The sequence below is a fragment of the Leopardus geoffroyi genome, chromosome B1 (assembly GCF_018350155.1).
Source record: "Leopardus geoffroyi isolate Oge1 chromosome B1, O.geoffroyi_Oge1_pat1.0, whole genome shotgun sequence".
NCBI lineage: Eukaryota > Metazoa > Chordata > Mammalia > Carnivora > Felidae > Leopardus > Leopardus geoffroyi.
In genome coordinates this window covers 165,218,152-165,235,687 of record NC_059327.1, presented here as the reverse complement: position 1 = coordinate 165,235,687, position 17,536 = coordinate 165,218,152, and the positions used below count along the sequence as shown (strand labels likewise).

The 17,536-nt window shown below is 34.7% G+C and overlaps 1 protein-coding gene across 7 annotated transcripts in view; it reads right to left on the bottom strand.

Moving 5' to 3' along the window:
• The window catches only part of NFXL1 (nuclear transcription factor, X-box binding like 1), a 73,315-nt gene that overhangs the window by 22,524 nt on the left and 33,255 nt on the right, over positions 1–17,536 (bottom strand). For all 7 annotated transcript variants that reach the window (XM_045474148.1, XM_045474152.1, XM_045474149.1 and 4 more), the window contains exons 13-17: positions 15,526–15,646; positions 15,140–15,299; positions 14,315–14,406; positions 6,046–6,067; positions 5,472–5,612 (exon numbers count right to left, since the gene is read on the bottom strand). In XM_045474148.1, coding sequence (XP_045330104.1) covers positions 5,472–5,612; positions 6,046–6,067; positions 14,315–14,406; positions 15,140–15,299; positions 15,526–15,646 — 536 coding nt within the window. The remainder of the gene's footprint in view (positions 1–5,471; positions 5,613–6,045; positions 6,068–14,314; positions 14,407–15,139; positions 15,300–15,525; positions 15,647–17,536) is intronic.

The window sequence follows — 17,536 nt, the reverse complement described above, 5'->3', positions numbered from 1 at the left end:
CTTCAGAGCATCTGGGTGGCTCAGTTGGTTAAGCTTAAGGGTAGAATTCTTGGTTTCTCCTCAGGTAATGATCTTACAGTTCTGAGATCAAGCCACCCATCAGGCTCTGTGCTGACGGTATGAAGTGTGCTTGGTGTTCTCTCTCTCCCTCTCTCTCTGCACCTCCCCAACTCACACATACACACACATGTGATCTCCCTCTCTCAAAATAAATAAACTTGAAAAAAAATATGAAAAAAATAAATGTACTTGAATGTAACTCAAGAAGGCACCTCTCCTCTAGTAATTTAATAATTTAACTATATCTACAAAAGAAGGTTAAAAATTGTTATTACAAGATAGTATTTATTTGCATACGTCATACACGAAATAAAATAAGAGAGCTATAGACATGGGTAGTGTCTTAAAGTTTAAAAACATTTTATCATTCCTAAGTAAAGCTATGATTACAAATGAGTTATTATGTCAATAAAAACCCAAGCTACTTTTAACATACATGATTAAAAAGAAAAAGTATCTCGTGGGGGGGGGAGGGGCTAAGTGGGTAAGGGGCATTAAGGAATCTACCCCTTAAATCATTGTTGCACTATATGCTAACTAACTTGGATGTAAATTAAAAAAAAAAAAAAAGAAAAAAAAAAAGAAAAAGTGTCTCAATTATGAAACATTGTTCTATAAATAATTTCTATTTTTTAATTTAAAAATTATATTAATTTATTCACACTTATTCAGCGTTATGTGCCAGGAATCATTCACACACTGGGAATATGCAAAATGGGAGAGATCCCTGACCTAAGAAACTTAAATTTAAATGGGGGAGATAAAGAACATAACAGAATGTCTTCACAAATATTCTGAAAAAAGATAAAGCAGGATAAGAGAGGGTAATAGGAGCAACATGAAGAAATTCCTGTTCATATTGGAACAGGAATTAAGTTAAATAAGGGAGAAAGCCACAAGAATATAGAGTTCCAGAGGGGAAAAAAAACTAAGTGCAAAAGCTCTGACAGAAGAACAAACGTGGAATATTCAAATAGCAAGAACAAAAGTAGAAGGGAACAAGTGAGCGACGAATGAAAAGGTAGGAAATGTCATCAGAAGTTAGATCAGTATAAAGCCTTATTGGGCTATCATAAGGCCATCTGCATTTTATCCTGGGAGTAACTGAAAGCTACTGATGGGTTTTGAGCAGGGAGATGACACATGACTTATTTTGTTTTCTTACATTTTTAAAAGATGAATTTGGCTAATGCAGTAAGACAAACGTGGGAGTGGACAGCCTGGCTAGGAAAATACTGCAGAAATCTAGGGAAGAGGTGATGGTGGCTTGAATGAGAAGGTTAGTGTCAGAGGTTATAAGAAATAGATTCAGGGATCTACTTTGAAGATAAGAAACCTAACAAGATTTGTTGTGAGACAAGGAAAGGAAGATAAGAAAGATACCAAGCAATGTTCCTGTCTTTGATCTGCAGAATAGTGTAAAACTGATAAAACAACTTTCTGAAATGGGAAAGACTGGAAAAAGAGAAGCAGTGAATCTCAAAATATGCAAACATAACCAAAGATGACACATAGTCTATCTCATTTGTTTCTTCCTAGCTATGTGGTACATCTGTAATAATCTTTCATTTAAATAAATAGAAGACCATACTGGGCTGGAAGTTAATATCAGGTAGTATCAGGGATACTACCTTCTTATTACTACTCTCTTGGTTATATTATCATGAACAAGTCACTTGAAAACCTTCAGTTTCCCTATCTGCAAAAGAAGAATTATACAGATGGTATGGGGCTCCTTTGTTCCAGTTATGAAAAAAAAAAAAAAAAATCACTGAATCTATACTTGCTAAGCTATCTTCCTGGATCACTTCCAATATCAAGTTCTATCTTCCAGAAGAATCTACCTTAATTCAGAAATACAGCAAGAGTGGCTGTCAAATATCTTACACAGTTCTTATTTTAAAAAGGGGAGACACTGGGGCGCCTAGGTGGTTCAGTCGGTTAAGCATCCGAGTTTGGCTCAGGTCATGATCTCATGGTTCACAGGTTCATGCACCGCGTCAGGCTCTGTACTGACAGCTCAGAGCCTGGAGCCTGCTTCAGATTCTGTGTCTCCCTCTCTCTCTGCCCCTCTCCTGCTCACGCTCTGTCTCTGTCTCAAAAATAAACATTAAAAAAAAATTTTTTTTTAAAGGGAGACAGGAATTTTAACCAAGGGAGCAATATTGGGATAATCTACAATAATTCCCCAATTAGTCATACCATCTTTTTTAAATGAGTTTTTCCTGATTCATCTGATGTCTAGAAATCCCAGAAGGATAGCAATCCTAATTATAAGCAAGGAGATGATGAGAAGGCAGAATAAACATGTGCGTTATTATTACAAATTGGAAAATGAATCTTGATAAGTAAAATTTTTCTTTCCCGTTTTATAATATATTTGACATTTCATAAATTTAAGGTGTTCGACATTTATATACTATGATTATCATCGTAGCAAAAATTAGAACCTCTATCACATTACAGAATTATCCTTTGTTTTTAATGGCTGAAATAATTAAGTTCCAATCTCTTACAAAGTCTGATGATTGTAACAAAATTCTCTTTTTTAAATCAATGAAACATGACACATCATACACACTTGCTTGTAGCAGTGATTTTCAAACACTTTTGTGCATGATCAATCACTTGGCAATCGTTAAATGCTGAGGTACGACCTGAGATTCTGTGTTTCCAACAAGATTACAGGTGATGCCAATGCTGCGTGGCAAGGGTCTACCATATACATAAGCGTATAGGAAATGTGTGTGTCTATGTGTGATTATGTACCGATATATTTTTTCTTTTTCATTTATTTTTGGTACAGATTTTCCCCAAAGATTATCCTCATTATTTTTTCCTCTTCTTCTTTTCTTTTTTTTTTTTTTTTGTATTTTTGAGGTTTTATTTTTTATGTTAATACATCAAAATCACTATGGAAAGTATTCTTAGAGAGTATGTTCTCTTCAAGTAGAAGAAACGGAAATACTTATTTCTTCTTTCAGTCACTCTAAAAATTATTTGTGCCCAGGTTTGCTTGGGAAATACACTCACTTCAATTGCCATCAATCTCACACCTTTCCCCAATTAATCACAGTTCCACTCACTGCAGCCAGTGAATTAGACAATAGAGATATATCTGTTGCTAATTGTAGCAATCAGAGTCATAGCCTATAAGAACAGCTTTGACTGGACTGAGAGATCTACAGCAAGACCAGGGAAAGAGACCAGAACAGAGATAAGAAACAAAAGACTTTTGATTCCAGTCAATAAACGCTTTTTAAATACCCGATATTTAATATTTATTAATTTAATATTTTTAGTATGTTGTAAGCTCTGTGCTACAACTCATGGTAGAAGCTGAATTAACAATTCCTGAGCCATTTGGGTCAAGACAGACATACAAGGAGATCATCTCCAGTGGGTCTCAACTGAGATGTTACAGTAAGGAATTTTAAAGAGTTCATGATATATTTCATGTTTAATATATACATTAGAATGATTGCAAAGTTATCCCCTAAATAATGTAATTTTCATTCACTTGCACTGTAGTAGCCTTCCTTGAGTGGGAGACAAAGGTGGACTTGTAGCTAAGTTGAGATGAATTGCATGTAAGTTATAACCCATACTTTACCACAGCCATTGCCCATGAAGCAATGCTGGGATAATCCAAGATAATTCCCCAATTGGTGTCTTATCAGCTCTTAAAATGAGTTTTTCCAACTCATTTGATGTTCTGGATATCTAGAGAAGATATAGCAGCTGTACTCTAACTAAAGTGATTTTGAATTATTATTTTATGTGAGTATGATTTTATAATTCCACTCTCTTTTTCATTTTATCATGAGAACATTTTTATTAAGGATCAAAGCACAGATCAATGAAGAAATTATAGGCAATATATCTACATGTATGTCTGCACATGAGCAAGAATGATACTATGGACATTTATATTATCAGGCTTTACAACCACTGAATCAAAGACAAAAAAAAAAAAAGTAACAATGCAAGTGAATTTTTCAATAGCATACAATTCATATTAATAATTTAAACACTTGAAAATTTAATGTTATTTAATAAAATGAATCTTAAAATCTTTGGCTTACTTCTCATTACACACACTTGCTAATAATATTATGATTCCCTATAGAATGGAAGTCTTTGAAAAAACATTAAATATTTTAAAAATATATAATTTTTTATATAACAAAGTTTATTTTTTATTCACACATCATGTCAAATGTAGGCTGGCAGGGGACTCCGGCAAATCAATGATTCTGGGATACAGGATGATGGGGAGTTTGCTAGCTTTTAACTGTATCACAAGAGACATACAACTTCCTCCATCATGGAAACAGAGAAAGAATGGTTAATGATAAATTAAGATTTCTCTAACTATTCCTGAAGTTGAATAACATTTCTGCCTATGTTTTATTGGCCAGAACCTTGCAAAAGGCCTAGGAAATTCAGAGCAGGAGACTCTCTGTATTGTGTTTCAACAGGAATCTGGTATATTTTATTGCTACTATAAATGATTTTGCTGGGTTTTGTTAGTTTTATTTGATGAATTTAAACGTTTAAAAATAAAATTTAATAGGGGCATCTGAGTGGCTCAATCAGTTGAGTGTCCGACTCTTGATTTTAGCTTAGATCATGATCCCAGGGTCATGGGATGAAGGCCTGCATCAGGCTTCATGCTGAGCATGAAGCCTGCTTAAGATTCTCTCTCTTTCCCTCTGTCCTTCTCCCTGGCTCATACTCTCCCACTCTAAATATATATACTTATATATATATTTATGTTTTATTTTATTTATATATTATATACAAAAACTTTAGTATCATTTAAAATTTTATTGGCTATATTTATTTTTCCTTGTAAAATGGCAATTTTTAGAGATCTTTCAATGGTTGGCTTACATGATTTGTAAAATGCTTTTAGTGAATTTCACACACACATACCCTACATCTGTGATGCTATTTACTTTATTCCCAACAAAAGATTAGAAATTTATTAAAATTGTGGACATTGTCTATCATACATGTTAGGTTTAAAAAACAGCTAAGAAAAAATGTTCCAGAATTAAACTCAGAGATATAAACGGACAGAAGTGGAAGTGATATTGCTATCTACTATCTAAATAGATACATAATTTCTGTACTTTTATCATAAAATGAAAGCCTATGTATTAACACAGGTACAGTATGTAAAGAGTACATTAAAAGGCATATCATGAGCTAGCACAAAGATACAGAGAAATGTACACCAAGCTGTTAAAGCTGCTTGTATTAAGAAAGGCAAGGAAGGAGAAGAGATGAGGGCAAGAAAAAGGAAAATAGTTATAACAAAATGGAAAAATATTTATGGCATAATTATCCAAAAGAATGTTTCAAGCATACTATAAGCTCATATATATTCAACCTAAGGATATTACCTTGTTTTTGCCAATGAAGGCATCAATTTCAGTTACTTTGTGGCATTCTTTCATACATGTATGATTCTGACAATCTAAGGTTCGTCCACAGACTCTCGTACAAGAGTAGGGTCCTACAGTATGGCATGGTAGTGGACTCACCTTAAAAAAAAGGAAAAGAAAAGAAAAGAAAATATTAGCAACACACACACAAAACCTTCTGATGCATATGTTTGAAATGACTCTGTTATCATTTAAGAACAAGTTTCATAAAGGTCTAACACGTTTTCATTAATAATAGTTATTAACAAAATCAAAGTAACCTGTCAAAAAATCCAAAAAAACGAATGCCAAGAAGGAAAACATTCTATTCCTAAAAAGGGAAATTCAATATAATGATGCTATGGTGACCACATAGACATAGGCTAATTCTCAAAAGCACTGTATATTTTAAAAATCAGCAAATAAACTCTTGTAATTTTTAGAGCACTAAAAAAAACCACAAAAAACAATATTTTGACTTTGTTATTTCTAACAATCCCTATACAGTAGCATAGATTATAAGCTTTACTTAAAACTTGTACCTATAACTCACCTCATGCTTCCCAAGACATTCTCTGCAAGAAAAAAAATAAAATGAAAACATTATAAATTCTTCAAAAAGATTACCTAAAGCAAAGGTGCTAACGCCACTAGTTTTACTACATAAAAAAGCACATATGGAATAAGTGATTATAAAAAGATTGCAGGATACAAAATTAACATACAAAAGCCAACTGCTCCCCCATATACCAGAAATAAACAATTCGAATTTGAAATTAAAAACACACCACCATTTATATTAGCACAAAAAAATGAAATAGATACAAATCTAACAAAATATATACGTGATCTATATGAGCAAAACTACAAAACGCTAATGAAAGAAATCAAAGACAATATAAAGATATTTCATGTTCATTGATAGAAGGGCACAATATTGTTAAAATGTTGATTCTTTCCCAACTTGATCTAGATTCAATATAATTCCCATCAAAATCCCAGCAAGTTATTAATAGTGGACATCAACAAACTGATTTTAAGGTCTATATAGAAAAACAAAAAAACCCAGGATAGTCAACACAGTATTGAAGAACAACACAGTACTAACACTACCCAACTTAAAGACATCCTATAAAGCTACCGTGATCAAGACAGTATGGTACTGGTAACAGTAAACAGACAAATAGATCAGTGGAACAGAATACTGAGCCCAGAAACAGACCTACACAAATATATACTCAATTGGTTTCTGATGAAGGAAAAATGCAACTGAATAGAGAAGGGATAGTCTTTTCAACAAATGGTTGATACTGGAATAAAGACATATACATGGGGAAAAAAAAAAATCCAAACAGGCATTATACCTTTTACAACAGACAACCCAAAAAGGATCACAGACCTAAATGTGAAATGTGAAATTATCAACATAGGAGAAAATCTAGGTGACCTTGTGTGTGGGGATGACTTTTTAGGTACGACACCAAAGGCGTGATCTCCGAGAGAAAAATGGTTAAGCTATACTTTATTAAACTAAAACATCTGCCCTGTGAAAAACACTTAAAAGAAAAGCCACAGACTTTGGGAAAAAACGTATTTGGTAAAGGGTTTGTATCCAAACTGTAAGACAAATTCTTAAAACTTAATAATAATAAAGCAAACAATCCAATTAAGAAAAATGATCAAGATGTGAACAGAGAACAGACTCCTCACCCTCTAAAGAAAACATACAGGTGGCAAACAAACCTATGAAAAGATGCTGAACATCATGTCATTACAAAACTGCCAATTAAAATGAGATGCCACTGCATACCTGTTAGAATGACTAAAACCCAAAACACTGACAAGCAGACGCTGGCAAGAATACAGGGCACCAGGAACTCTTGTTGCTGATAAGAATGCAAAATTGGTACAGTCACTTTGTCAGAGAGTTCGGCAATGCCTTACAAAGCTAAGCTAGACTTACCATATGATCCAGCAAAACCTACACGTGAATGTTTAAGCAGCTTTCTTCGTAACTGCCAAAATTTGGAAGCAACCAAAATGTCCTTCAAAAGGTGAATGGATAAACAAACTGTGGTACATTCATACAATGGAATATTATTCAGCAATAAAAAAAAATGAACTACCAAGACATAAAAAGACATAGAGAAAACTTAAATGCATAGAGAAGACTGTAAGCCATCTGATTCCAACTATATAACATTCTGATAGGCAAAATGATAGAGACGTTAAAGAGATCAGTGGTCACCAGGACTTGAGGAAGAAGGTGAGGGATAAACAAGAATAGTACATGATGTTTTTAGGGCAGTGGCTATAGTATATGATATTGTAATTAGCGGATACACGAGATCAGGCATTTATCAAAACTCATAAAACCATCCAACACAAAATATAAACCCTAGTATAAACTATGAACTTTAGTTTATAATATTATCATTATTCAATATCAGTTCTTCAAATGTAAAAAATATATATATATGCCACACTAAATGTTAACAAGAGAAACTGTGTTGCAGGACCATATGGGAATTCTTTACTTTCTGTGTAATTTTTCTGTAAACCTGAAAATCATCTAAAAAAAGAAAAAGTCTATTTAAAAAAAACTAAAAAATAAACATTTCATTTCCCTTTCCAGGGACAGTTTCTAAACTGTCTTGTGATCCTACTCTGGCCAATGAAATGTGAAAGGAGTTTTGCTATGGGGCTTCTGGAAAAGGCTTCTCACTCTTTTAAAATAGAAGATGATGGTAGAAGACATAAACAGTTTGTTCTCTCTTTGGAAAGCTTCCTGTCTGGATGGGAAGTTTAACAGAAAGCCAAGTAGCCTGAGAGCAAAGATGCCACACTGAGGATAAAACAGAAAGACAGAATCTGGACCCCTGATGATGCAGAACTACATTAATCAGCTTAACCAACCACAGAGCTGCTCTACCTCCAGTCTAACTGCACAAGGCAAAACTGTTGTTATTATGTCACTTTTTTATGTAGGTTCTTTGTAACTTGAAGCCAAAGGCACTATAATGATACAACACGTATTTTATGTTCAGAATTCTTTTACCACACAGCCAAATTATTAAAAGTCAGGTTATGTTTAAAAATGGTAGGCAAGGGACAAGAAGACATGAACATTCTACTCTAAGAAAAAATTATACTACCTCGGCGTTCATGTGACAAGTAATATTTTTAACATATACTTTATACTAATTTTATTACACCTGCCACTGAAAAATCATTATATCAGAATTACAAAGACCTTTACATGTTTGTCTCCTCTTTAAAACTGAGATAAGATTTATACTTTTAAAAAAGTACAATTAAGGGGCTCCTGGGTGGCTCAGTCGGTTAAGCCTCAGACTTGGGCTCAGGTCATGATCTCACAGCTCGTGGAATCGAGTCCCGCATCTGGCTCTGTTGACAGCTCAGAGCCTGGGGCCTGCTTCATATTCTGCGTCTCCGTCTCTCTCTCTGCCCTTCCCCCGCTCATGCTGTCTCTCTCTCTCTCTCTCTCTCAAAAATAAACATTAAAAAAAATTTTTTTAAAGCACAATTCAGTGGTTTTTAGTATATTCACAAGGTTGTGTAACCATCACCAGTATCAAGCATATTTTCACTACCAACAGAGAAACCTGTAACTCTTAGAAATCACTCCACAGCCCCTGGCAACCACTAATCTACTTTCTGGTTCTATGCATATGCCTATTCTGGACATTTCACATAAATGGAATCAAACATTATGTGGCCTTTTATGTCTGGCCTCTTCCACTTAGCATACTGTTTTCAAGGTTCGTCCATGTTACAGCACGTATCAGTTAATTCATGCATTTTATAGCTGAATGATATTCCATTACATAGTTATACCACATTTTATCCACTCATCAGTTGACAGACGTTTGAGTTGTTTCCACTTTTTGGCTATTAATAATAATGCTATTATTGTCACACTCATGTACAAGTTTTTTATGAACACATATTTTCAATTCTCTTAGGTATATACTAACTCCAAGTTTAGTTAGTTTCCTGAGAAACTACCAAACTGCTTTGCAAAGTAGTGGCACCACTTTACATTCCCATCAGCAATGTAAGATGATTCCAACTATTCCATAGTTTCACCAACACTTATGTCTTCTTTATTTTAGTCATTCTAGTGGGTATAAATTGACAACTTTTTTTTTTTTTTTTTTTAATTTTTTTTTTCAACGTTTATTTATTTTTGGGACAGAGAGAGACAGAGCATGAACAGGGGAGGGGCAGAGAGAGAGGGAGACACAGAATCGGAAACAGGCTCCAGGCTCTGAGCCATCAGCCCAGAGCCTGACGCGGGGCTCGAACTCACAGACCGCGAGATCGTGACCTGGTTGAAGTCGGACGCTTAACCGACTGCGCCACCCAGGCGCCCCTAAATTGACATCTTAATGTGGTTTTGACTTGAATTTCCCTAATAATTACTTGAGCATCTTTTCACGTTTACTGGCCATGTGTAGATCTTCTCTAGAGAAATGTCTATTCAAAGATTTTGCCCATTTTTTAAAACAGATTGCTTTTTTGCTTCTCAGTTTAAGAATTCTTTACATATTCTGGGACACCTGGGTGGCTCAGTTGCTTAAGCATCTGACTCTTGGTTTCAGCTCAGGTCATGATCTCATGGTTCGTGAGTTCAAGCCCTGCTTGAAGGCTCTGCACAGAGCCTGCGTGGGATTCTTTCTCTCTGTCCCCTCCCCTGCTTGTGCTCTCTTTCTCAGAATAAGTAAATAAACTTGAAAAAAAAAAAAAAAGAAATATTTACATATTCTGGATAATACTCTTATAGAATATATGATCTACGAACATCTTCCCCCATTCTGTGGGTGACGTTTTCAATTTTTTTATTGTGTCCTTGAAGCACAATTTCTTAATAATGTCCTGACTTTATTTTTTCTTTTGTTGCTTAAGCTTTAGGTGGCAGCAATATGTAACAAGCCACTGCCTAACCCAAGGACACAAGGAGTTACACCTGTTTTCTTCTAAGAGTTTAAAACCTCACTTTTAGATCTTTGACCCAGTTTAAGATTTATATATGTTGTGCAGTAGAGGTCCAATTTCATTTTTTTTCCGTGTGAATATCTAGTTCTCTCAGCACCCACTATATTTTTTTGACACTCTTGTGAAAAATCAACTGACTATAAACATATGGGTTTCTTTCTGGACTCTCAATTCTATTCCATTGGTCAATATGTCCGTCGTTACAATACCACAGATTCTTGATTGTTAAAGTTTTGTAATTTATTTTTTTTTAATTTTTTTTTAACGTTTATTCATTTTTGAGACAGAGAGAGACAGAGCATGAATGGGGGAAGGTCATATAGAGAGGGAGACACAGAATCTGAAACAGGCTGTAGGCTCTGAGCTGTCAGCACATAGCCCAACGCGGGGCTCGAACTCACGGACCGTGAGATCATGACCTGAGCCGAAGTCGGACGCCCAACCAACTGAGCCACCCAGGCGCCCCTAAAGTTTTGTAATTTAAAATAAGGAAGTATGAGTTCTCTAAATCTGTTCTTCACTTTCAAGACTGTTCTGGCTATTCTATGTCCTTACATTTCCATATGAATTTTGGAAAAAAGCCAGCTGTGATTTTGACAAGGAGTATGTTAAATTTGTAGATTACTTTGGGTAGTAGTGTCTTTAACAATATTGTCTTCCCACCCACAAAAGTGGGATATCTTGCCACTTACTAAATAATTATCTTAGTACCCTCGTCAAAAACTGGCCATTAAGTGTATGAATTTATTTCTAGACTCTCAATTCTATTCCCTTGATCTATATGTATGTATGCCAGTACCAGAGCCTTTGGTCTTCTTTAATTTCTTTCAACAATGTTTTGCAGTTTTCAGTGCATGAAACCTTAGATTTCTTTCATTAAATTTGTTGAATAAACAAGTTGGTTTTCTAATTTTTTAATTTTTTAGGTAGAGAGTGGGGGAGAGGGGCAGAGGGAGAGAGGCAGATAATCTTAAACAGGCTCCACACTCAGCATGAAGTCTGATGTGAGGCTCAATCTCACGACCCTGGGATCATGACCTGAACTGAAATCAAGAGTCGGACATTCAACCGACTGAACCGCCCAAGTTGCTTTTTTAGGGCCACTGGAGGTAGAAATGTTTTCTTAATTTCATTTCAGATGGTTCATTGCTAGCGTATAGAATCGACTTTTGTATATCAATGTTGCTTATATAGCATTACTAAACTCATTCAATATCTCTAATAACTTATGTAAAGATTCCTTAGGATTTTTCATATACAAGCTCACATCATCTAACAATACAAATAGTATGAATACATCTTTTATTTCTTTTTCTAGTCTAATAGGTCTGTCTAGTGCCTCTAATACAATGTAAACATAAATAGGAGCAAGAGCAGACATCCTAGTCTTGTTCCTGTTCTTAACAGGAAAGCTTTCAGTCTTTCACTACAATGTATGATTAAGGGCTTTTCATACATGCCCTTTATCAGGTTGAGGGAGGTTGTTTATTCCAAGTTTGTTGAGTTTTTTTTTTATCAAGAAAGTGTGTAGAATTTTGTCAAATGTTTTTTTGAATCTATCAATTGTCCTTTATTCTAGTGATAAAATATTACTTTGATATTTTGATTTTCATATGTTGAATCAACCTCATATTTCTGGGATACATCCACTTGGTCATATGCATAATCCTTTTTACATGTTGCTGGATTCAGTTAGTATTTTGTTGAGAATTTTTGTTATCTATATACAAAAGGGATATTGGTCTATAGTTTTGTTATGAGGTCCTTCTCTGCTTTTAGTATCAGGGAAATACCAGCTTCATTGAATGAATCAGGAAATGTCTCCCCACAGTGAAATATTGGTGTTAATTTTTTAAATGTTTGGTAGAATTTACCAGTAAAGTCACCCATCCTCAGCTTCTCCTTATGGTAAGCTTTTGGTTACTACTTTAATCTCTTTACTAGGTATAGTTTTATTCAGATTTTCTACTTCTGAGTCAGCTTCAGTTGTTTTTGTGTTTCAAAGAATCTGTCTATCCCTCCATGTAAACTGTAACCAAAGGAGGGTATAAGTAGCTATACTAATATCAGAAAAAATAGACTTTAGAAAAAAATTGTTATTAGACACAATGAATAGATTTTGATAAGGACCTCCAAAAATTTTCTCTTCCACACTGACATTTTTGTAGATATCTTGAATTTCCTTATTTTACAAACAGAGAAGGGATACGACTTATTCATAGTAGTAGTTAGCGGCAAGCACAACACTGGGCTCAAAAGTTCTTACTCTAAAACACAATTTTAATATACATATCCAAAAAAACTTCCAGCAGCACATTCAAGTGCAAAGGAAAGACTTTTAAATTAATTTCTTAAACCTCTAGTAAACATGACTTAGTAATTCCAGGCAGTTTTTCTATTGTCATAAAATATTTAATCCAACCTAAGATTTCAAGCAAATTAATTGAATGAATGAAGATAGGCATATCTGTTAAATAATCCTCCTCTAAGATAAACTAAGGAATTCAAAGATAACTGAATACAATTATACAATTTTAGTGTTTATGAATCTTTCACTAATATCCAGACTAAAATCACTCTGTAGATATAGCTCCCAGCAACACTTTGCCTCCGAACCTGACTCCATAACCAATATGCAAAAATATACATGCTACTTAAACAGAAAAGAAAGATGTGGAGGGACAAAATGAGAGTGAGAGCTTTTAAAAATAAACAAGAAGCCCCTTTGGAAAAGGTTGATACATAAGACGTACCAATATTCAATTTGGAACCTTAATGGTGATTTTCTGTTGCTTCCCAGAATTCTATGCTTCCTCTTCTTCTATATTCCATAACCTCTACTGAAAGTATGAACCATTCCAATATTCTATTATTACCTTAGGTTTGGCTCCTTACAACGCAGTCCAGGTCATTTTCTGGTCCCTCCAGAAAACTACTTACTTTCATTTTCAATGTTTCCTTCAATTACGCCTTACCTAAAACCTGGCTTTCCTCCATCCTAAAGGAACTCAAAGACTAGCATGGGAATCAGTCAGAAAAACTAACAGGGGATGATCTCTTGGATGAATTATTGTAATGATAAGAAGAGTTGCTATGGAAACTAATAAGGATATTAAACTCCAGCTGGGGGAAAGGCTGAAAAAATATATACATAGGAGAGGTTTTCAAGCAGTATGTAAAATATATTTAGAAAGGAATAAGGCTGAAAAAGAGAGACTGGTTTATGGACTAGGCCTGAAAGAATGATAAACTCAACAAAGAAAAAGGGGAGTAGGTGGCCTAAGACACACTTCAAATTAAATGGTCAAAAGATTTGTTTTATTTAAAAAAATTTTTTCTTTATGTTTGTTTATTTTTGAGAGACTATGAGCAGAAGAAGAGCAGAGAGAGAGGGAGACACAGAATCCGAAGCAGGCTCCAAGCTCTGAGCTGTCAGTGCAGAGCCCGACACAGGGTTCGAACTCACGGACCATGAGATCATAACCTGAGCCGAAGTCGGACGCTTGACCAATTGAGCCACCCAGGTGCCCCAGAAAGATTTTTTTTTTTAAGTTAAAATTCTAAAATATTGGAGTGCCTGGGTGGCTCAGTCAGTTAAGTGTGTGACTCATGTCTTGATCTCATGTCACGATCTCATGGTCCGTGGGTTCAAGCCCTGCGTCAGATGCTATGCTAACAGCTCAGAGCCTGAAGCCTGCTTTGGATTCTGTGTCTCCCTCTCTCTCTGCCTCTCCCCTCCATGTTCTCTCTCTCTCTCTCTCAAAAATAAATAAATAAACATTTTAAAATTGTAAAATACTTACGTAGGAATAGGAACTTGACATGGAGGACAAGGTAATGCAGTCTGAATAAATGCTGGTTCAGAAGGCTGTTCCCAAGGGCCTGTAGGCTGGTGCTACAAGTAAAATACATTAACAATTTTAAGGCAGAGGAATTAAATCATAGGGCCATTGTAAGACTCGAATAGTTCCACCTATCCTCTGCTCAAGCAGATTGAAATTTTTTCAAGTCATCAACAAATTGTGCTTAGTGAAATATTTTATTCCATCAGATTGTCATTATCAGATTGTTCCCCTCTACACACATTTGACAATAAAAATTGAGGCAGACCCCAGTTTTTAAATGGCAGAACAAAGGCAACGTAGCCTCCTTCACTTCTCGTTAGCCAAAAGAAGAATGACAAACAGAACTGTAAAATCCAACTTCCACCAGTAGAATGTAATCTCCATTATTTTGTTCACTGTTGTCTCCCCAGCACCTCGAAGAACGCTTATCACAGTACGGACTTAACAAATATTCACTAAGTAAGTGAATGAATCTTTGAGGAAACCAAAAGATATCTTTAACCCTGAACCACAATATATGAAGGAAGACTGCCAAACTCTTGTGTATCACGATTACAACATGACTATCACACAGTATAGCGAACATTTGTTTACTGGTTTCTCGCTTTTTCTATACTGTGAGCTTAAGACAAAAGATCAAGTCTTATTTACCTTGTACCCCAACTCCTATCACAGTGCTTAACACCCAGTAGGTACTTAATCATTGCTTGTTGAATGACTAAGTAAAATTAAGAAAATATGACCCACAGCAATGCACTACCTCTTAATAATATATTCCCTTACCCTGCCAGTTTGCTTTATTAATGCTTGATCATGACATGGAGCAGGACACAAGTGACCACATTTCTCCAAAACTTTTTGGCAAGGTTGATGACATGGAGGACAAGAGCCAAAGTGACAGCGATGTTTTTCTTGACTTGTATGATGGCAAGTTGGTGGTCGACTAAATCATAAAGTACAATTTTTTAAATTACTTTTGATCATTAAACAATTACATCTAAAGTGCAATTATCTATTTATCTTCTGACTCCATACAGAACAAGAATATTGTGAATATCAGTATTTTAGAACATTAAAGAAAAATTAAAGATACTAACAATATTAAAAGTCAGTATGAATTTAAATTCGTAAGATACCAGATGTAAGTTTGTGCAGAACTTCATACTAACCTGCACTGCTCTTTGCACTTGGGTGGTCTTGTGGTACGTTCCCGGCCACAGGGCACTGTCACCTTTGTACTACCACAATTGCACTTCACATCTACAGTTTCCGGGCAGGGATAACAACTACCTGAAAAAAAAAGTCTGAAACTTAAAAAGGACTATGACTACTCAAATGCCCCTCAACAGTAGAATCAATGAGGTTAGCATTCACACAACTGGATGTTCGACAATGAGAATAAAGGAACTACATGAATGAACCTCACACACATAACACTGAGCAAAAGAGTCAGACACAAAGAGTATGTAGTATATGATTCCATTTACACAAAACAAACACAAAAAACTAATCTATACTGTTTGCAATCAGGATGATGGTTACAAAGGATACAAGGAGGGTTTTGGAAATATTGGTAATGTTCTGTTTAATCATCTTGAGTTCTGGTTACCTGGTTATGATCAGTTTGTAAAGGTTCATCAAGCTATACACTTAAGATCTGTATACTTTTTATATCTACACTGGTAATTCCATTAAAAAGTTTTAGGATTTTCTTTAAAAATTCCTAAAAGTTCTACTCTAAATAACAAATTTAACACTCTACTAATTTAATTGCCGCTGCACAAGCAAAATGGATCTAAGTCTTGGAAAATCTAAAGTTGCCAATAGTCTTTCTGGCTTATTTTCACACATACTGTTTATTCAAGTGTATTATTTTTAGATAAATTCCCCAGCAAGAGATAAATTTAGATAAACTTACTTAAATTTATTCAAGTATATTATTTTTAGATAAATTCCGCAATAGGAATAACATCTCTCTTCAGGTTATTAACAAGAATACTCAATTTTCTATTACTCGTGCTTTGTGAAGGACTCATTCTCAACACTTATTTTAGGTTATACCCTTATAACCCTTCTAATTTCAAATATTTCTTTTCTAAACATTTCAAAAAGAACGGTTATTTGGGTTTCAGCTTTCTACCTTCTTTTGTTGTATGTTGGTAAGGATACATAAAAACAAAATCAAAGAAACTCTTTTAAACAGGCTATAACATTCTCCCCACGGTTCCAACATCATCTTCTTCCCACTCGAGTGTTCTCAGTAACTAAGGCTCCTCACTAGAACTGAAATAGCAAGAAGGGAATAAGAGTCTTCAACTAAGGAGTGAGGATCATAAGAGACTGCTGCCTTTGTGTCAAGACCAAGCAAAATACTGAATAGCAGTTAACCTGATAACAGATAAATGATGAAAAGCATCCTGGATAAAGCCTCTTAAAACAGCTCTTAAAAGGAACAGAAGTTAAGAATTCTGGTTGAAATAATGAACACAGAATAAGGAAATGAGAGTAAAAAGTACAATAGGGAAAAATATAAATATATATGGATTATACAAATTAACAAATTTATATTTCAGTGTTTTGATAAGTGTAATCCATGAAGTATTTCCCTGATGGTAACACAAGCCAAGTTATCCTGATCCACATGATCAATTTTAATCTTTCCAAAAGAATGACTAGATGTCAAATGTTCTAAAAGTTAATAATGACCTTTAACTCTTCTCATTCAGCATGTTATATCATTTTCTCCCTAACAATGATAATTTTCAATCACTTTCAGCAATTCAAAGAGAAAACTTATCAAACATAACACCTTTTTTGCCACGCTAACCTACAGCATCACTTTTCCTTTTATGAAAATTAAATCTTGAGAAAAATAAGCAATAATTTCTGTGAACGGTCTTCCTACTGATCAACAGAATTTGTTACAGATACCTGTACAACATGACAAATTAAAATAGCTTCAGAGAGATTTTTAAAATGAAAAAGCAGCATACAGAAGGTAACTACAGTGACCAGTGAGTCAACTGCCAAAATGGGTACTCATGCAGAATGTTCTGGAACCATAAACACGGATAACCTTGAACTTAAAGAACTGTAAGTCAAATTTTCCTATGTTCACAGTGCAAACATCCAGTTAGCATCCTCTTCCTAAGAGTTACAGTATAACCTTGATTATGAAGG